Source organism: Antedon mediterranea, chromosome 6 (assembly GCF_964355755.1).
Source record: "Antedon mediterranea chromosome 6, ecAntMedi1.1, whole genome shotgun sequence".
Taxonomy (NCBI): domain Eukaryota; kingdom Metazoa; phylum Echinodermata; class Crinoidea; order Comatulida; family Antedonidae; genus Antedon; species Antedon mediterranea.
Window position 1 is genome coordinate 8,405,545 of NC_092675.1, and position 21,699 is coordinate 8,427,243.

General features: G+C 33.0%; 3 protein-coding genes across 3 annotated transcripts; 1 reads left to right on the plus strand and 2 right to left on the minus strand.

Annotated features, from left to right (window-relative positions):
- The first annotated feature begins 153 nt into the window (after positions 1 to 153).
- On the plus strand, positions 154 to 4,311 carry LOC140052222 (sulfotransferase 1C4-like). Its single transcript, XM_072097687.1, has 6 exons — positions 154 to 537; positions 2,038 to 2,279; positions 2,677 to 2,806; positions 3,008 to 3,102; positions 3,332 to 3,509; positions 4,037 to 4,311. Exons 1-6 carry the CDS (start codon positions 390 to 392, stop codon positions 4,144 to 4,146), a joined length of 903 nt encoding a protein of 300 aa, XP_071953788.1. The 5' UTR covers positions 154 to 389; the 3' UTR covers positions 4,147 to 4,311.
- A 157-nt stretch (positions 4,312 to 4,468) lies between these two features.
- On the minus strand, positions 4,469 to 12,092 carry LOC140051090 (uncharacterized). The gene is made up of 14 exons (XM_072096182.1): positions 11,788 to 12,092; positions 11,360 to 11,488; positions 11,097 to 11,227; positions 10,566 to 10,681; positions 9,883 to 10,089; positions 9,367 to 9,521; positions 8,306 to 8,539; positions 7,997 to 8,085; positions 7,741 to 7,830; positions 7,362 to 7,427; positions 6,919 to 7,095; positions 6,391 to 6,522; positions 5,998 to 6,112; positions 4,469 to 5,747 (listed from the first exon to the last, which is right to left on the minus strand). The coding sequence occupies exons 2-14, from the start codon at positions 11,474 to 11,476 to the stop codon at positions 5,166 to 5,168; spliced, it is 2,211 nt and encodes a 736-aa protein (XP_071952283.1). The 5' UTR covers positions 11,477 to 11,488; positions 11,788 to 12,092; the 3' UTR covers positions 4,469 to 5,165.
- Positions 12,093 to 12,360: 268 nt separating this feature from the next.
- On the minus strand, positions 12,361 to 21,202 carry LOC140051983 (protocadherin Fat 4-like). Its single transcript, XM_072097345.1, has 17 exons — positions 21,058 to 21,202; positions 20,484 to 20,560; positions 19,906 to 19,990; positions 19,664 to 19,783; positions 19,068 to 19,166; positions 18,511 to 18,621; positions 17,981 to 18,173; positions 17,462 to 17,568; positions 17,122 to 17,268; positions 16,724 to 16,838; positions 15,708 to 15,995; positions 14,963 to 15,111; positions 14,390 to 14,585; positions 13,638 to 13,870; positions 13,220 to 13,399; positions 12,837 to 12,932; positions 12,361 to 12,504 (listed from the first exon to the last, which is right to left on the minus strand). The coding sequence occupies exons 6-17, from the start codon at positions 18,595 to 18,597 to the stop codon at positions 12,361 to 12,363; spliced, it is 1,935 nt and encodes a 644-aa protein (XP_071953446.1). The 5' UTR covers positions 18,598 to 18,621; positions 19,068 to 19,166; positions 19,664 to 19,783; positions 19,906 to 19,990; positions 20,484 to 20,560; positions 21,058 to 21,202.
- Positions 21,203 to 21,699: the final 497 nt, after the last annotated feature.

A 21,699-nucleotide genomic window follows, 5' to 3' on the forward strand; every position in this document is an offset into this window, starting at 1 on the left:
TCACAAAAAGGAAGATACAAAAACATAATATAATCGCCATAATATTTTTACACAAAAGAAGGTTGTAGGCACACTCCGCGCTCCATACTGTTTTAATTGTCGTATTCGATTTAGACTTTCACCGTTGAGTACAGTTTTTCCGTTCTTTTGAGATTGTTCTTAACGAAAAAGCTTTCGTTGTCAACGTTTTCTATTCGAATGACTTTCTGTTGAGCACAAATTTACAATTCGAATACAAAAAGTACTCAACGAATCTTTACGTTGACAACGAAAGTTCCCAATCGAATACGACAATTGTGTGTGGAATTGTCTACTTTTTAAGAGGGAGATCAAGTCATACCGTCTATAGAAGCTCTGCATTTTGTATTTGAGACAAAACAACATTCGAAATGGACCACATGAAAGCCGCATTTGATACGTGGAACTACGAAGGAATAGAGTTGCCTGTGTTTGTCAAGAAAGATGTTTTGTTAGGTCCAGTAAAAGATTTTGAGGTAAAAGACGATGATGTTTGGCTTTGTACCTATCCAAAGTCTGGTGAGTACAAGAGTCGATATATAAAATGATTAATTGTCACCCACAAATGTACAGTAGTATAAAAATACGTCAATAATATTGATGATAACACATACACAACTGTATAATTATTACTAATTTACTACAGTGAGTTACAGGAGCTTAAATTAATGTGAGTGATAGCTCTTTGCAACAGGAGCAGTGTTGGATCTTTAGTTGTGCTTAAAAAAAGGATCTCCGGGGTTAAAATGTCGTGCTTATTCTGCTTCACTGCCTCACAGTAAACAAATGGAGATGGTTAATCAACATTGTAACAAAGGTTTTATACCTTACAAATACAAATGTTATCTCCGGACCTGCCCTTTAAGCTGTCAATAGTAACACAAACGACTATAAAACAAGAATATTTCTTACAAAAAACGCTGCTCGCTCGTTGACGTAGTTTTTTTTTAAAGATATATTGTCCCGCTGAAAAATATTTTTTATTTCAAATTTCTTTTTGAATGTGTGATTTTATATTATTTTCACATAATAGTTGTTCACGTTAACCAAACAATTATTTAGGCCTACCTGAAAAAAAATGTAATTTAAAATAAAAAATACTTAAATTACGGTCTGTCAGACAATGGTTTTTGGGTTATAATTAAAAGTTTTTTTCTCTTTTTATACATGAATAAATATTATTTTTTTGTTACAGAAATGAATGTACTTTTGTATTTGAAGTAAAATACAACAAGAATTCATACTTTGTTATATGTCATAATTGTGCAATTGAAATTGAAAACTAAAAATACTGTATAAAAAAAACACTTTACTATTAAATGGACTGTTTTGATAATAATTCAATGATTATCGGACATCGAATTACAGTATTATAATATCGGTCTAGATTGACAGTAAAATCTAAAATGGGACTCATTGTAAATACCATAAATAATGTTTTGATTATTTTACAGTGAATTATTATAATAGGCCTACTGGCCTAGGTTGACAGCAAGAACAAAGTCATTATTTATTGAACATGATTTTACAGATTACTGTCTACATGCATCTATACAATCTGTATTATCAGCAAATTGTTTCATAGACCTCTTCTCCCAGACGTGCTTTGGGGATTGTAATTTTAGCATGACCTGTCCTAGTTTACAAATTATCAAAAACGTCAGCCTCTAGAACTATAACTGCTGCTTGCTTATAGCTTCTGAATGAGTAGTCCTCTTGGGATGTAGCTGGCTAAGGCAGCATGAAAATGTCCTTCTAAATATTCACTTCACTGGATAAAAATAAGGCGTATAGACCTACATACCCACGTCCTACTATTCCACAATCTCCAATATGAAACAAAACTAGAACTCTCTAATACTTCGTTTCTATACTTCTAAAGTGTTTAATACATTATGCCTAACTTGAAAATTTAGGCCTACCAAAGATATTGTATTTTATAAATGTTGTTAATTAACTTATTATATGGTGGTCAGGCAATTTTATGAGCAATATGTTCATAACATTTTGTTCTTCTAGGAACACATTTTACCATGCAAATGTTAAATTTATTACAATTTGATGGTGATTTTGCTCAATTAAACAAGCACACTGAATCTATTCCTCGTGGACCAGGGCCATTTGGAGTATCAGTCCCTCAAGCAGATGGCAGTACACAACACACCCACGAATACTTCGGAAGTTTACCATCACCGAGGATGATTGTTACCCACCTTCCATTCCATCTTCTACCCACACAAGTGTTTGAGAAAAAAGCAAAGGTATATCAATGCTGCTGCAGTCTAAGTGACTATTTCTATAAGCTGCTGTTTTTGTCAGGCGTGATTCGTGTTACTTAAGCTTGTTTCTTCCAACTAGAGAAACGCACCGCAAGGACGTTTGAGGCGCAACGCAAACGTGTTGACCACCAATGACAAGCAAAAGTTTAGTCGAATAATTCATCGCTTTCGATTGGTCAAATCACTTAATTTGCGTTACGTGCTTGTCGTGTTGCGTCTCCAGTACATTGGGAGATTAGGTTATTATACGCATTGATTTTACCAATATACACATGATTGCTCCAAGCTCCTATAACTGTTTGCTTCACCTCCTTCTTCGCCGATATTTTGGGAGCAATGTTCACAACATTAATAGTGTGTTTATGTTTTTACCTTGCAGGTAATTTATGTTGCTCGTAACCCAAAAGACGCGGCTGTATCGTTTTACCATTTCATACAACCATCCATGAAAGCATTTGGCAAAGATTTTGAATGGAATGATTTTATAGAAAGATACATGTCAGATAAAGGTAAAAACAATTCTTTTCCGACTATGGCGACTTTGATTTTTCCCCTGAAGTCGTAATATAAGTGTTTTTTTACTTAGGCCTAATATAATTGATTTTAATAGTAGGCCTACATCGCTTAACTATCAATATTTCAGATACGTTTCATTTCAAGTACAAATAAAGTTGACTATGTTTTATTTATCTTATCGGATTTTTTTCCAGCACATATAGGACCGTGGCATTCTCACGTTCTACCGTTCTGGAAACGTAGAGCCGACGAAAATGTTCTGTTCCTAAAGTTTGAGGAAATGAAAATGGTATGTGCTTAGAACCTATACATGGAGCCTTTGTGTCCGCAAAGCTGGCTCCCGACAATACCAATGCGTGTGCGCGAGCCGGCCTTGATATGCCGTCAAGTTTCGTTGGTAATTACGTCCTATGAAAATGATTCCCTATAGTAGGCCTACGTTATTTTAAGCAGTGAAGATAATAAAAAAAACTCTACCGTAACAGCACTCTGCATTCATGTTGTATTTATACATTTAGGACAAATATGAAGCAGTCAAGAAAATTGCAAAATTTGTTGGAAAAGCAGTTACAGAAGATTTACTAAATAAAGTTGTTGAAAATTCATCATTAAAAAAAACCAAAGAAGCAATGGATTCCGAACACTACCGAAGCGGAACAACTAGTGCGGCTAAACTTGGATCATTTGTGAGGAAAGGTAGGCTAACTTGACAATATTACGTTTTATTCAAAGAAATTGTAAGTGACGGAAGCAACAGCAGCGGCAACAAGCAAGAGCGCGGCAAAACAGCAGAAGTGTCGCAATCAGCAACTAGAATCAGGCAACACCGCGACTGACAGCAGCAGCGGCGACGGGTAACAGCGCGGCAACAGCAGAAGCGCCGCAATCATCAACTAGAATCAGGCAACAGCCCGACTGACAGCAGCGCTGCAGCGGCAATGGGCAACAGCAGAAGCGCCGCAATCAGCAACTAGAATCAGACAACAACAGGCTATTCCATAGGTCTACAACAACGACGATACATATCAATGTTATTTTTATTGCTGGTCATGACATGATTTTAATTTTTTTTTTATATTTCCAGCGACAGCGATATTTCGTCGTTCAGTATCGTCCGTTGTATAAACGACGGGCATTTATTCAATTGAGACAGTTCAAATTCACAATAACCTAAATATTTTGTTAAATGTTTTTTTTTAAACATATATTTTATATTTTACCAGGAACAATTGGTGATTGGAAAAACGAATTTACTGTTGCTCAGAGTCAACAATATGATATGATACTCGAAAAAGCGCTAAAAGGATCGGGATTAGTCATGCAGTTCGAATAAAATCAAGAACTTGAACTTAAAAGCATAACGATTATTCAACATAAATAGAGTCCAATCATATCAATTTTATTGTGACTAACACAGAGGCCAGTCAATGTTTTTAACAATACTATCAGGATTATCATGACATAAACATTTTTAATTTGTCTACAAACTAAGCCTATATTAAATTAATATCATATAAAAATCTACTTAGGACTTTTCAAAGTCACTATTGACGAAAACCTACCTCAATCATTGTTTGTTTTTTGATTAAATTGTATACAATGGAGAATTATGTTTTAAAATAGATTATATGAAATAAAATAATTAAAATATGTTATGATATACTTTATTTTTATTGAAATAATGTTCTCTATATAGATTTATGCTCTCTCTAAAATAAGCGCCGAACAAAACTAAAATGATATGAGAATGCCACACACATATGGATACAGAGACACAGTACCAACTACCAAGGACCTAATACACATTCAAAGTTTTTTTCTGTGATACATAGGCCTACATGTATGATGCATAAAGAAGAAGGTTAAGCACTTAGCAGCTTCCTCAAGATGAGCATGTGACTATCATTTCACGAGTGCGTTAATGATTGGAGGGTCTTTACAAAAACATATGGTTATTAAAGTGTTTTACAAATGTTCTATTATACTACTTAAGCTGTGAAGTAAAAAAACAACAAACGTAGGCCTACATGATAGCCAAAATCTTGAAGAAAGTCTCCCTCAAAACAGGTGAATCCTCCACTGACATTTTGAATTCGGCTTATCTATAATTAATTAGGCCTAACACGTCAAACTATAGGGGCTGAACTACTGTATTTTATAAACTAAATAATATTGATAACAATTTAATTTTAAAATAGTTATCATTTTAGAACTTGAAACAATACCGAATTTTACGCAATTAACCAATTAAGCAAACACACGTGATTATAGGAAAACAAGTAAAAATAAGAAAGCAATAAGAAAAAAAAGAAAAAAATAGAATTTCGGTCTGAATACGACATAAAACATGGCTTAGAGAGCTGTCATGTCATCTTCCGTATCGTCATCATCTTGAACGTCATCCATAAAATGAACTTTCTTTAACTCGACATCTGGAATATCAGAAGAACTTTCAGAACTCATGGGGATAGAAACGAAATCATTTGACGTTTTCTTCTTGCCAAATTCACCAGTGTCATCGTCTATAATAACGCCTGAATGGTCTTTGTGGTCTGTGCCAACCTTATCTGGTGAATCTCTAAACACCTCGTGGTCTTCTGACACGATGGTTTCATCATCAGTTGTCCCGTCGATGGTACCAGGTGCAATGATGAATGAATCACTGTATTCATCATCAGCTCCTTCTTCTTCCTCTTCTTCGTCTTCTCCTTCAGTTAAGTCTCGGCTATTAGTTTCTTTTGTCAAACCATCGTCACCATACCCAAATGAATTGAACCCGTGACCCTTACCACTGTCAACGTAAACTCGAGCGACAGTGGTTTTTCTAGTGCCATTTGGAGTCATGGGAACAATGGCATTGTCCCAATCGATGGTACTAGGATCAAAGTTATCATCGTTGCCATCGTGTTCATTTTGAAATTCTGTTAGTTGTTCCTGAAAAAGAAAAAGTGTGTTTTTATAATGAAATCCTTAAAGGATAATATTTTAAAGGGTTGCTCTGGGTTGAAAACTTGTAATGTTTATTATAATATATAAGCCTTTGTAACAAAATAACCCCATTTATTTTTTGAGAAAATATTGTTGTTCATCAGAAGTAAAACAGAACGAGCATCATGACATGAGCATATTTTTAAATCTGTGCTCAGGAATAGCCTACATTCATAAGAATAATGTTAACTCTCACCATTGATTCATAAACGTTCTCAGTCACATTTGTAGTAGGACTAGTAATCAGTAAGTCATCTTCTCTATAAACCATATCTTGTCCAACTTCATCTACATCTGTCTTTAATGTATTACTGAAATGAAAGCACGTCATTTAGTACTTATTTATTAGCATCAATGATGTTATACACGCGTACTGGTATAACTTAATTAAATGCCGAATTAACTTTTTTAAGAGGGCATGCGTCCACCCGGCTATTGGATTCGAACATCCCAAAGTTCATTGACTATTCTACACCAGGTAAGCCAATAGAAAGGATACGTGTAGAATGTCGCATGTTCACTCAAGAACCTTAACTGAATTCCGTACACATGGTTTTAGTATAAGCATGTAATATTACGATTGGCTTACCTCTTTTTAACTTCCATTCCTTCACTTATATCGGATTCATTTTCAAAAGCAAAATTCCTAACACCATTTACATAATGTTTCTTCCTTATCATGCTTTCACGTAATACATTGTTCCTCCTTGCCTGTTCATACCTGAATAATAGTATAAATGTTATAAGTTAGGCCTAGATGGTAAATTGCGAAGGAAAATTGATCTGTTTTTTTAAACGATTCCCCTTCTTGTATCGTTGTTCCCATTAGGCCCTGCTGAATCAAACGATTTAAAGCTTGAGTTAAGTGCCTTTATGGCATCATGCCTTCTGGTGTTAGGTATACAAACGGTTGCCACTGTTTGAAGGTTTTGCTTACTAGAAGCTGTCCATCTTAGGATCACTTACTGTAGTTGTGTGATCCTCGGATGGACAAGCTTCTCAAACTCGTAGAGTTTGAAATCAAAATGGAGAATGTTAGGGGATTAGGATAATTGTCAATTTGTGATTCGTTTGTCATCACACTGCCTAAATACGAATTATAAAAACAGTAACTTACTCTTCAAATGAATATACAATGAAATATAATAGAATACAGGAACCAACTAGAATAGTGGAAGCAAATACAATCATCACCAATCCTAGGACATCATTTTGTGTTGAGGACAATTTCTGGATTGGAACCAGTTTACAATCATCAATATCCTTTGTACTTTCTTTATCACAAGAAGTTAAGCTATGAAAAATAAAATGTATTAATAATAGTATATATAAATCCAAAGGCAAATAACTGAAAAAATGACAATGCTGTGGGTAACAGTGGCTGGATCTCAATGGAGATACAAAAAAAAGCGAAAAGCTAAATCAAAACGATAAAGTAAAACAGCCAGAAAAGTTAGCAGAGCTTTCGGGCAACACTAGCCCTTCATCAGTGACATATAAGTGATATATTATCAATTTGATTTTTTTAAATAATTATTAATACAAATAGTGTGTACTTACTTTTTAAACTCGTCATAAGTATAAAAACGTCCTTCATTTGATAAAACTATCACCATCATTTCAGATCTGAAAATTAATTTTAAACTTAGTATCTTTTATCATTTAAGAAAAAAATAACTGGATTTTGAACAATATTTAGCGGCTTATAAAGTGTTCCAGTATTCCAAATCAAATCATTTAAAACGTCAACACAAACGGAGTATTGCTTGGCTACAACTTTACCAATTGTACGTTTGGTGTAAAATAAATGTTGCTGTAAAATACGACCGCGATTGTTTAAAGACTGAATGGATCAACGTTCTTGTCTCTTTAATTATTTTGTTATAATAATAAGGTACAATCAGACACTTGTAAAGCATGGCCAAGTTATTCAACTTACTTTTCAGAATCAACCTCAATTGGCATATACGTTGTACGTGGCGAAATACTTTCTACAAATATATTTACATCAAAATTGTCTTCTAAATCTCTGTAAAAAATTTAAGAACAAAACAGTCAGTGCTTTACGTGGTATTGTACATTTTTTTAATTTAGAAATTTATATATTATAATTTATATAACAATCAGAAGCTAATTAACATTTTAAAGCACACACAATATAAATTCATAGTTATTAATAAGATATTCGCACTTACTTAACAATATATTGTTGCTCATCTTTGATAGATTCAACTGATTTGTTGAAAATCAACAGAATGTGCTCAAACCTCGACAAGATTCTAATCTATGAAAAACGAAAACAAATATAAAATAAACAAGTTTATTGGTACCGTAAAGATATATGGAAATATAATAGACTAGGCCTAGAACTGCAATAAAAAGTCAAAGTCACATTTTTGTCAGATCGAAACCCAAATAAATGGTTTTGTTACTTTACTTACATACTTTATTGAATAATAAAAAATAAAAAATCGTCTAAAACAAGTTGCCTTCCCATAACGTACTTTCGAATTGGTTGTTGTTGTACTTTCTCCAGTTACGGTACTATTCTCATCCGTTACTTGTATGGTATACTCAAATTCTTGTTTCTTCCAATTATCTGGATTAGAGTAATCAATGTCCTTGTACAGAAACCCCTTACCAAATACCTGTCCAGTGTCTGAATCAATCATAAACAAGCTGTTGTCAGATGGTGACATGCTATACTCTAGCTTGGACGTTGTATCTTTATCTTGTGCCTGTAGGTTAATTAAAACAGTCAATACAAATGTACGGGGTAAAAACATATCAGAACTGTATTAAATTTGTCCAGTACAGGAAAATATCATGCTACAAAATCACATATGTTTCACAGTGCAGGCCTATCAATTAGTATTCCTTCATTTATTTCTTTATTTCGGATATTACATCCCTATATAAATCATACAAACAAAAAAAGAAACAATTACACCCGAAAATTAAAAATATATGCAACTTCCATAAAACCAACCTACAATATCCTAAAAAACAACACTGATGTAGGTTGGATTGTTGAAGTACAGCAAACTCTAAATGAGTTCACAGTACCTTCATTGAATTTACTCCATAGAGTCATACATTATACATTAACGCAATACGTTTCAAATAACTGAAATTTCACTTCAACGGAACATTTGCATGCATTATGTATTAGTTCTGATACATAGCTCGATACTGCTTCTTATATCATTATCATCATTCATAGAGTTACAAATCACATGACCCAAGTATGTTATACAGTCAACAAATTCAAGGTCAATGGTTTAGCTTAACACTGGGTAAACCTGTTTTTGTATTGTATCACATTCCATAAACTCATATCTCTAATAACCTAACCTTACATGATACAGGTATCAGATGTGATAGGCCTACAAATCAAATTCCGTATTACCAAACATTCCTATGATACTGAGAAAATATTGTAGTATGTATCACTGATAATCGGGAACTTTATAGCAGTGGTATACATTATCTCTTTCAATCTCGTAAAACAAAATATATAAAAAGGGTTTTAGATTTGCGAATTAATACTATTAAATTCACCAACCTGAACTTGAAATAGCTCATAACCATATTCGGTGTCATCTCGGACACCAGCAATAATGTAACCATCAATGTTATCGTTTTCAATTGTTGGTGGTTCATCGTTAATATCCTCAAGAATGATAGTTAGCAAAATTTCATTTGAAGTTAAAACAGTATCTAAATTCAAACAAATCATAGTTCATGTTAAGAAAAGAACAAAGTACAGTACTAATTTCATTATATGAAATATAGTTTTAGTCGTTTCTCGCCACAATTAATGACAGATAAGGCCAGTCCGCAATTTCATTTTTCGTACATTAGTTGGGGACTACTTCAAAAATATAACTAAACGTAACCTTCTAAATAATCTCTCTCTCACTATAAAGTAAAAAAGAGGTTGCTCATGGGATTCGAACTTCATACATCAACATGTAAAGTCCATGGTCTAATCCACTCGACTACACAGACGGCTCGGCCTTTCTATGGTACACAGATATGACAAACGTGAGGAGAGGGAGAGAAAGCTACGCTACATTACCAGAAGATGGATATGTTTGAAGTGCAGCGACGTGTTTCAAATCGTTACTTTCCGTTTCGCAATCACTCGTCAGATTAGAGCATTCGTTTAGTGTATAGTTACAGAATTCAGCAGCTATTATCAAAGTATATGAGGCATTTGCTTCTCGATCTAGTTCATAAATTGGTCTCAAGATGTTAACTAGTGGGTCGGGTATACAGAAATCATCTACCAGAAGAAGAAGAAGAAAAAAAAATAATAATCTTCTAAATTATTCGGTCACTACAATGCGTTCAGTAGTCAAAAGGCATACCATTTATTATTAGCTTTATCAATACATTCCACAACCCGTAACATGAAGTGGCGTAATATGCTATTTATTCAAGAAGAACGGTAGCAATACAAAAACCGTAATATATAGCCTATACAAAAATAAATAGATTTCCTCAACAGCAACAAAAGGTTTCCATGATATTTAAAAATGATGTAGGCCAAAGAAGAGTAAAATTAGCGATTTCACTCTTGCTGTTTCAACCAATAAATTTACACACGATGATACAAATAAAAAATATATTGCACACATAAATTACAATAGTTTATAATTGACGAATATAGGCCCCTAATACCGTATTCTATATATTCCAAAGTGACGAATTAAATTCTAGTCATTCTTTTTTTCTTCAAATTGAATGTGAAAAACTTACCAACACCACTTCCCCCTGTAATAGAATAGGTCACATTCCCTTCATTTCGATTTTCATCAGGAAGTTCTGCTGCTGGAAACTGTTTTTGATCCGTTGATTCTTCCATGATTTCCAACCTATGTACACAATATTTTCTTTCTAGTTAGTTATTTGTATTCCTTTCAAACTTATCCAACAACAAATACTGTAATAATACTGGGTGAATAAACTATAATATCTTTTTTTTAATAAAAAATTAATTGAGGCTTGTTGTGTGGAGAAAAAATACCAATCACACTTTAGGCTAAGGGAAACATCCTTAAAATTAAGAAAATCTCCTATCGAATTGAATATAATTTAAACCCTTATCATACCGGATTCTTTTTAAGAAAAATGCTTAAATATTTATTGAGTTAAGTGAAATACTTTTATTTAAGAGAAATATCTCACGTAAGTGTGAACAGGCCACTGGATACATTCCTCGTTCTTACTCTTTTGATATTGTTGTTTTTCTAAGCACCAGTGATTGTCATAATAATAGTGTTTGCTTACGTTTGCTTTTCTGGTGTACTTTTATTAAATTTAGGCTGGCCTGGTTTTGATAACACAATTTCAACTCCAACTTTATCTGACTTCGGTGGTGATCCTTGATCTTCAGCGTGTGCTACCAAGCTAAACGTTGGCTGCGAATATCAAACGTTTAATGACATTGTTTAAACAATATAATCTAATAATAATAATAATCTATATACACATATTTCGCAAAATAAATAAACTTATATAATATAAATTAATTGATTACTATGTTATCTTACCAACTCTCCGAGTAGTTCTGGAGAAAACATGCGTTTAGTGGTAATGACTCCCGTAGATTTGTTTACAGTAAAGTATTCCAGACTTGAATCTTCTGCACTTAATGAATACACCAACATACTATTGAACCCCTATATTGTACAAAAATATGAAACATTTTATACTGTATTGAAATTACAACCTAAAATTGAGCTTTTTTCAAATTATTGACACGTTTTCTCTATTCTTTTTAATACATTCATACCAGTTTTGTGAGAGACTGCTAATAAGAGTCACTCCCTATTATGCCCGCTCTTTAGTGAGTAACACGCGGTGTCATAGTTAGCGATCAGTTTGAACGTAGTTTAAATGCCTGTTTCTCATAGTTCTATATTATTTGTAATTTTGTTCAAACTCTCCAATCAGTTTTATTTATTCAATTTAACATTACCTGATCTACATCTTCTGCGTGGACTGTCAATACATCAACTCCAATGTTATCATTGTAGTTCGTAAAATACGTTTTATAGGATTCTTGATCAAACTTTGGTTCGTTGTCATTTACGTCTAAAACCCTAATTAGCACGTTAGTTGTATTTTTTTCAAATTCCGTATCATCATCAATGTAAGATTGGATTATGTTGAATGCTTCGATCGTCAGGTTAAATGAATCTGTAGTTTCGCGGTCTAATTGATCTTTAATGTATATTTTTCCCGTAAAAGCATCGACACCAAAGTATTCTGCGTTATCTGAAGATAATTATAGTTATATGTTGTTAATCAACAGTCAATCTATATCTAATGTATCTTACACCATCCGTATTTTGTTTTTAAATAATGGATCATAAAAATATTAGTAAAAGCAAGTAATTTGTAGTGATCGGCATTAGGCCCTATATCATCATCATCATCACGGTGATTATAAGTGATTAAACTAGCATTACAATGGTAAATATTGTTTCTGATAATAGTAATTTACATTAAAATGAACATATCCCATTCTCACTTGTGGAGGCCACAGTCACTAAGACAATGAATTCATACCTAATAGTTTGTAGTTGACTGTATTTGTGTTGTTTGAAGAACCAATGTCGTCATCATATGCATAAACGTAACCAACTGTGTCATTCACTAAATGGTTTTCAAAGACGTCAAACGCAAATGACTCCTAGGGAATAATTAATGTTTATATTAAGAATAGCAACATCTCACATTAATTGCAAATGACATAATAATGCATTGTAATTTAAATTGATAAAAAAATTAATGTTTTAGAAATTTACAAAAATTAATTTTTGCAGTTTTTCTGAAATACCAGTAAACCAGACAATACAATAACGTACACTGTCACACTAGCAAATGAGGTAGGCTCTACACACAGTTGTTACACAAACAGGCCTCTATTATTTAAGATTGACGTTACAATCACCGTCTTTTTATGTACTTATTAGTGCAAATATATATTGTTCTCATTGTTTAATGTAAACTGATAAATGTTACCTTAAATGTTGGTAAATTGTCGTTTATATCTTCGATATTGATCACCACTACTGCATAATCTTTCAAGCTACTTGGATTGCTAACAACCACTACGATCTGTATATTCGGTACAATAATTTAAAACAATTATTTCTAGTTTTGTTTATAAGAAGTGACTCACATGGAGTACATAGATCACCAACAATGAACTTTTTTTCCTATAATTTCGGTATATAATACACATCAATACATAGTCGTAATGCTAATTGTTCTTACAACCATAAAGAAGCAAATGTTCGGCATTAGTCACAAGCGTCATTAAGTTAATGGAAGTAAAAGCCTATTAATTGAAGAAGTTCAGGCTTTTTGAGTATTGTTTAAATATTGTTATATACTTAACTGACCTCAAAATTACTGTCTCCTTTTTCACAGTTAAACTTTACTTTAGAAGAGACATTTCCATCATTGTTAATCTCGAAGAATTCTGCCCCACTTCCATCTAGTTCAAATGATAGAGGTCCGTCAGACGAAGAAGTATCACCATCTTTTGCAGTAATTTGAAATAAGTACATCGGATCTTGTTCCTTACATAAAAGATTTAGGCTTATAGTATCAAAAAATCATCCTAATTATATGCTTAAAAAACCGGCAATGACAGGTGAGAAAGCGTCTGGCAATATTTAAATTATTGATGCCCACAAAAATAGTAGTGTAAATAATATCAATCTATCTACTGTATCTTATTGTTTACTCTAGATTGTTTAGAGATCATTATTAGGAGTATATAATAATAATCAAGGTAATAATCAAAGCAATAAATACCTCTTTTAAATAATACTGTAACGGGGCATAAGTAATAACTGGGCTGGGGCTTGGTAGTTGAATTCGGAACTCTAGCGTTGCGTTGTCCACACCGGACACGACGCTTAAGTCATACACCTGAACATCTACAGTAACATTAATTATCGTCGAAGTATACCTGGTTGCTATAGAGATTTCTGCTGGACTTAGTAACAGTGAAATTGATCCGCTTGTAGGGTTTATAGAGAAAATACCTGTAATGATATATACAAGAATATGTAATTCTTAAGCATTTAAAGTAATTTTATCCCTACATTAATTTATTTTTACCAAAGCATGGGTTTGCCCTTTATCAATTTATTTTTATCAATATAGTTTAGCATAGTTTTGCCTTTGTTATCGAAGGAAATCTTGTATTTTTAATATGCAGACGTATTGTGATTATATCAGGGAGCTGTAAGTAGAACTCTAATTACAACTCACTGATTATATCACCGAGTTGTCTTTGTATAATGCTTAGTTGCAACGCAAGGACGTAAGCATAACGTAAGTGATTTGACTAATCACAAGCGATGGATTATTCGAACTGCCATTGGTCAATTCTCTTACGTTGCGTCTCTAGTGGGAGCCAAGCTTTGCTGGGTCACATAGTACGCTATAGGTTTGGACATCTGTGTGCGAGAGAATCCAATATCTAGTACTACTGTAAATACATGCATTCTAATTAACAAATAGAAACTCTATAACCTCCCAACGTAAATAATGTTACTAACGTTGGCCATTTGTTATATTTTCCTCTTTCGTAATACTATACATGATTTCACCATTTCCAAGCTCGGGATGCTCTTTATCTGTGGCATTTAGTTTGAATACTTCTGTTTCTATCTTCGTGTCACTTTGAATTAGTGGGGGCACAGATTCAATAAACTTTGGAGCAGTATTATTGACAGCCACGATGGTTATAAACACCTGGAAAAAACCCCAATTTCACTTTATATAATCAATGAAAGAAAGTTACATTAACAAAATATGATGACAAACAAGACCAAAATAAATCAGCTTTCACTACTCCGGTTTTTGCCTTACGTAAAATTCATTAATCATTAACACAATGTTAATTGCAACATTAGTTTAATAAATAAATTTAAATATAATAATATATAACGTTATTCATCTTAAACGTAAAATTAAAGACACCAAATTTTTAAATATTTTTTAAAAAAATTACTTAGATAAGCTGGTAACTTCAGAACATTTAGCTTAGGCCTATTGTATGTCTACGGTATATTACTAATATTGAATCACAGACAAGTTTTAATATCAACATTTAAAAATATATATCTTACAGTTTCTTGATCGTAGATCGATTCTTCACTGATGTTAAACGCCTTGACAACAGTAACGTAGCGTCCCATACCAGCGCTACTGTTAATTGACAGCTCACCATCCGTGTTAATAATCAACATAGTAGATACAATCGTTTTACTACCAATTTCTTTAAAAGAGAGGAAAGTATATGTATATATATATATATAAATTCACCGTTGTATATATATAAAAATACTGAAAGATGAGGGCGTATCAATTTGTTCCGCCGTACCACGCCGAGAATGTTAAAGAGTCGCTATCCAATCGAGTTTAAACAATACCATGAAAGCCCCAGAGGTCTAATGGTTAGGGCAACTGCATATCAAGCAGACGGTCCGAGTTCGAGTCTCGGTAAAGGCGACTTTTTCTCATTCTCACAGATTTCCTCATCTCTATCGTTTCAAATTAATTAATTAAATTTCAGTATATCACCGGACGGTTTAGAATTAATGTTCTTTGCCTAATGTGTTTATATATATATATATTAATAACAATTATAATCATACTTTACACAAAGCCTAATAATATTTAGGTATTTATATTATAACAATCGTCATCATTTGTTGTCACAAACACCTTTCTTTGAAGTCATAAAATCACAACTACGACATCCAAAAAACACCCCTGCTACCATACACGAAAACTCAAAGATCACAAGAAGCAAAAGCACACTTATAAAGATATTTCACAGTGTTTACATTGTGTCAAAATAAGTTAAAATACCTTCTTGAAATGTTTCTTCAATAATTTCGAACGATATATCTTCGTCATTTCCGTATGAATCTGTTTCTATAGACAGTGTGAAATTTCCAATCTCCTCACGATACCAAGTGGTGTTCTTGACAGGTTCAATGTTGATGCTGTATGTCGGATTGCTTATAATGTAAATTGTCAGCGTCTCCTTTACAGCATTGATGAGCTCTGTGCCGTTGATATTTTGTACTGTGATCGTCAATTCATATGGTACACTGCTGACATTAACTTTGCTGATCTTTAGCGTTCCTGTAGAATCTGTGCAAAAGAATACCTAACCATTAAAATACAATGGTATATTGTTAAAAGTATACTTATTATGTAACTATCATCACCACCACCATCATTATCATCATCAAGACATTATCAGACTGTGTTCATCCATTGTTGGATGAAGCCCTCCTCCAGCAATTTCATTTCATTTATTTTGTCTGCATAAAAATACAATTTACACAACAAGGACAAAGAACAAGAAAAAACAACACACAAAGTCAGGCAGGGACAGAATTCCTAAAAATAGAACTTAATCACTATCTGGTAGGTTTCCTATGGCACTGGTTGGATAAAAACATTTATAATATAATTTGTATAAACATTAAAATTGCATAAAAATACTATATCAAAATAGAATTGAAATATATTGCAAGGCCATGTTCTTCTGTCATAACTCTACTTAAACTAGCTAAATATAGACTATGACTTGGAATCTTCATATATGGAGATCAGGGTTAAAATAAAAATGAAAGGAACAAATTTGAACTCTGGTCAGTCCAAGTTTAAACGAAACATAAAATGGAAACAAAGCTGAGATAGGCTCCAACATGGAGAGTAACGTTGTAAAAGCAACCAGCTCATTCCGCCTGTTTCGTCAGTGTCTGCATTTGAGTCTGGCGTTGTGTAGCCATCGAAATCATTAATTAACTGTATACTGTAACTTTAATATAGGCATACTTAACGTTATTCAAACAAAACCTCAACATACTTACCCGTAATATCATTCTCAATATAGAAATGATTATCATTGTTTGGTGACTCCTCAATTGTAAACCATACAATATTGTTTGGATAGGTATCGTTATCAGTCGCGGAAAATGTGTGTATCTATAAAGTTGAGAGTAAAACAATAATTTCCAATCATAAATATCCAAGCTTAAATACAATGTCTGTCGATCCAAAGAAAAATACTACTTATGTGGATGAAGTTAATATTAGTTTAACGGAATACATTAGACGAGATTACATATTCTCCAGATAAAGGAATACAATACTATGAATGCATCTTTTCAGTTACCAATGCAATCATACAAAACCTGTGAAATGACGTTAACTCAGTATGTAGAGTGTGAACGAATTGTTCACAGAAATAATTTGAACGAGAACTTACCGCTGTTCCAAACTCAGCAAACTCTTCGTATACAATAAATTCAGTAACCATACTCTCTGTTGTAAATGTTGGTTTCTCATCATTTACGTCATCAATTACTACTTTAATTAGGCACACATCCGATATCACATTGTCAGGATTCAGTGCCTGGAATGGCAATGATAAAATTAAATAAATCGATAATTGATCAAACACCGATACAAAAAATCGATACAATAACAAACATCATTACAAGCAAGACTACAATGACTGCAACCTTATAACATAATAATATTATATTTCATTTACAGTATTTCAAATTATCTAACTACAACTAGTTAAATTCCTATTCAAATCATACCCAGATAAAAAGTGAAAAGTTTGTGTGAACTTCTCGATCAATTGGTACATTAGTTGTGGACAGTTCACCTGTCGTATCGTTTATTACAAAGTAGGTAGAAAAGATATCTGAAGCAGAAGAATAAAGAATTCCTTTTAAAATTTAGTATCATAGACTTCATACATCTGCAATGTATTTATCAATGTATCAATGAATAACATAAAATTCAACATAATAAAAAAAATGCTTATTAAGCAAAATATATTGCTGTATAACACAAATGAGCCATGTACTCCATAAGCAAATAAGTAAAAGTATACAGGCAGTGTTTGTTCCAAAGATTTCCACCCAATTCTGCTTTCCTGCAGGTTCTAGAATAATTTAATACACATTTCACGTTATACATTATCTGCAGATAGAACTGACAGATAGCATGTAAGTATTTAGTACACCTAGACTTGTATCATAGCTGACTGTCACTAGTCAGTTAGATATTATCTAGTGACTTCTACAGAATCGGGTAAGAGTGTAAAAACCTACCACTTTCTGTATTGTTGCCTAATTGATATAATATTTGGGAGTTTAGAGAATCCTGTTCATCCGCATCATATGCTTGAACCTGTCCTATTGCTGTTCCTTCTGATGTTCCTTCTGAAACGTGGATTACCGAAGAATTGCATTGGTTGTCAAATACTGGTGGATTATCATTCTCATCCAGAATATCCACTGTAACCTAAAACGATGAAAATAATTATTGCATATCTCCAACCCAGTGCTATATTGATATTAAACAAATGTTACCTAATGCTATTGTTGAATAACTTTAACGTCATTGTTAGTAGGCCTATGTTGTATGAACCAGTGAAAGCATATGAATGATAATACTACTGTATAAATAACAATCGAAAGCTTTTTAATAGAAATGAATATCGTTTAGATGATATGTTAAATAAAAGGAGAGAACCACACAAATCAAAAACAGAATGAATCGGGTGTAGTATACATGGTATTTCTCCTAAAGGAATAGTTAACAAACAATAGTAACAAACTTCTCATTGGCATTGGCTTACCTTGGTAAGGTTGTATAAAGGCAACATAGTAGCATTATCTCTTATAATTATCAGGACATCGTAGCTACTTTGAATCTCTCTGTCCATACTCACATTAGTTGTAAACAAACCCTAAAGGAAGAATAATAACATGCTAGATATGTAAGTAAAACGTATTTGGAAAATTTATTGGGAAAGTGAACTTAGTTACAAACTTAAGACTACACATAAACATTACAAAAAAGCTTGAAATAGATCAATCGTTTTAGATTTAAAGGTAGGCTTAATAATCGTATGTATGTACAAAATCTAAAGTAGTATATATAAATATACATGCTAATATATTTAGCCCAGGCATAAATTCAATAATTTGTTAGACCAGTAGTTTTACCAAAAACGGCAGGCAGCAGGCAAATAACAGATTTGTTGTAGTGTTGTATTATTTATTCGTTTCACTTCAATAAAAAATGTGTCACTCTTTCTGTCAGTGACAGGACCAACACATGTTTTGATTATCAAGTTAACTTGTTACTAGTAAAACACGTAGGCCTATTGTTAATTAATGTTTCACATAATACCGTTTCAGTATCGAGAGAAAAGTATTGGGCGAATGACGGATCATACAGATGGTAACTTAGTTGTTGATTCTCCAATGCATCACTGTCAGTAGCATTAATCTGTGAAAACAGAAACAAAATAGACTGTTGATATAATAATCATTATGGTTGTTATTGGTACATTGTATCTTTCGATGTTTATGTCGAGTGCCACCATAAATAAAATATAAGTCGGCCTAATCAAATTATATTAAAGATACACTGGCCACCTGAAAATAAAAAAATTATTTACAACTGTAATTTAAATTAAAAAAATTTCAAATTTACTGGAAGTCAATGGGGTTTTGTTTGAATTTAACAATTTAATTTGTCTTTTTAAAAGTGACATTATTTATTTTCCTAAAAAGTGATTAACTTTATTAAAATTCTGAAATGGCCTTTTCAAAGTCTTTTTTTTTATTGATCTTAATGTTCATGTTTTGGGGGACAATACATCTTTAAGTAAAATGTTTATTGAATTGTTGTAACATTTATCAAGTTATACAGCGTTGGATACAAATGGTTCGCCGCCTTATTGTGAAGTGTTCTCGCATACAGGCCTAAACAATATAACTTACCACGATGTCCTTATATCCTGCGGCAAGATTTTCTTGAATTTCAAATTCGAAAGCTGTAGTAACTTCTGGGTAGTTATCATTTGCATCCTCAACGACTACAGTCAGGTTAAGCGTAGTAGTCTGAAAGAAATAACCCAATGTATAAGGATCCTAAACTAACTAAAACAAACTCAGACATCGGACACCATCATCGGTATAATAAACCCAATCGCAGGCTATAAAAGAATCAGAATAATACCTACATTGAATCCGTCTGTTGCATCTATATATAAATTGTATTTAGATGCGACTTCTCTATCCAACGGGTTGATTCGTGTTATCTCGCCTCTATTAAAAATGAAACAATAGCAATACGATGATATGAATCTAATCTAACCAATCCGGAATTCGGTGTTTTTGCTAATCCAATGAAAGCCATCAGTTGAAAAAAGCAGCAAAAGAAAGCATAACATTACTGTGGAGTAGATTTGCGGCAGGGACTTGAGTAATTGGTCAGATGTTTTGCCCTACTATGACTTTATACTAAGTGCATTGAGAATACTTGTGAAAAAATATGCAAGTAATTCTCATGTAAGACTTGAACCCACGACCTCTCACGGCTACTGCACCAATTGGATTGTAATTGTTTGTAACTACTCCACACCATTTTCGCAAGTATTCTCAATGTACTTAGTATAAACTTATAGTTTTAGACTTTTACTAGAGTTAAACACTCAACATTATAATCATTCTATGAAACATTTGCAATGTTGGTTACAATTAAGCAGGTGAATTTACAGGTTATTGATAACTAATTGTAATAAGCGAAATTTAAACTTACGTTACATTGTCAATTCTAAAATTATCACTCCCACTCAGTGTATATATAATATTTGCAGTAATGTCGTCATCAGTAGCCTGAACAAAAAACCACATTAAATAATTGATTCAATACGTGTACAGCATACCGTATGAGATGGCTCCACTTTGAGAAAACTCTTAGGTTTGCTACCTGACAAATAATCTCAGCCCAGTGGTCAAGCCATACCAATGCTTGCTTTATATTCTTATAGATTATTCTCCAGTCACTCTAATATTAAGTAACATATTTTTACTCTACAGCTCACTATGTCGGTCGGTCGGTACTCTAACACACTAACTCAAATTTGGGCACGTGACTGCAGCCATGTATATATGGCCTTGTTTAAGGTAGGTTCTCAATATGGAAATCATGACAATGTTTAAAGTAAATATACACAAAGCTCCCCTTCCTCCACAATTGCCTCATTCAAACATGCCAATACATGATGTTGTTGCTAAATGAAACTATATACGGTTCTCTAAACGTTTGGAATTATTACCTTGATAATAAGGCTGTTACATTATTTGTTATACACATATTTGAATAAAATTACCTTGGTAGTAAAAATAAGTTCAGTGTGCTCGTTTTCATATACTTGAATTAACTTCGAAACTTCTGGAAATTCAGGGGAATACTCATTCACATCTTCAACCGCAATCACAACATCAGTAAATGCACATCGTCTGCGCAGGCAAGAGAAAAATTACAAATACCGTTATCAATTATTTAACTTTACTATACCAGTATTAATGTAATTTATTTAAGAATTACAAAAGAAAAGTTATTACAACAGTCTGTTGTCAGCATTTAAAATAGCAAATTTGTTCTTTTAGCCTCAAATGAGTATATACTGTTTAAGATAACTAAACAAGTTCAGTGTAAATAATAATATTTTGATTACATTTCTATCAGTCTATTACTGTTGGGGTTTGGAAATATTGTATGGCATGGTGGGGTGGACATGCTACAGATGGAGATAAGGGTAGAATTCATCGTGTGGAAAGAAGGGTTGAGCGGATGTCTGGTTTGTGTCAGCAGTCGGTGGATTCAGTTTTGCGAGAACCTGGACAGGCTTTTTGGGATTGTGTTGAGGGATGAAAGTCATCCTCTGAATTCCAATTTAGGCAGTCTCGGGAGTGCTCGCAGTGAAAGATTGCGATTCGCGGCTCCTGGAACAAATCGATATCTTTTCTCC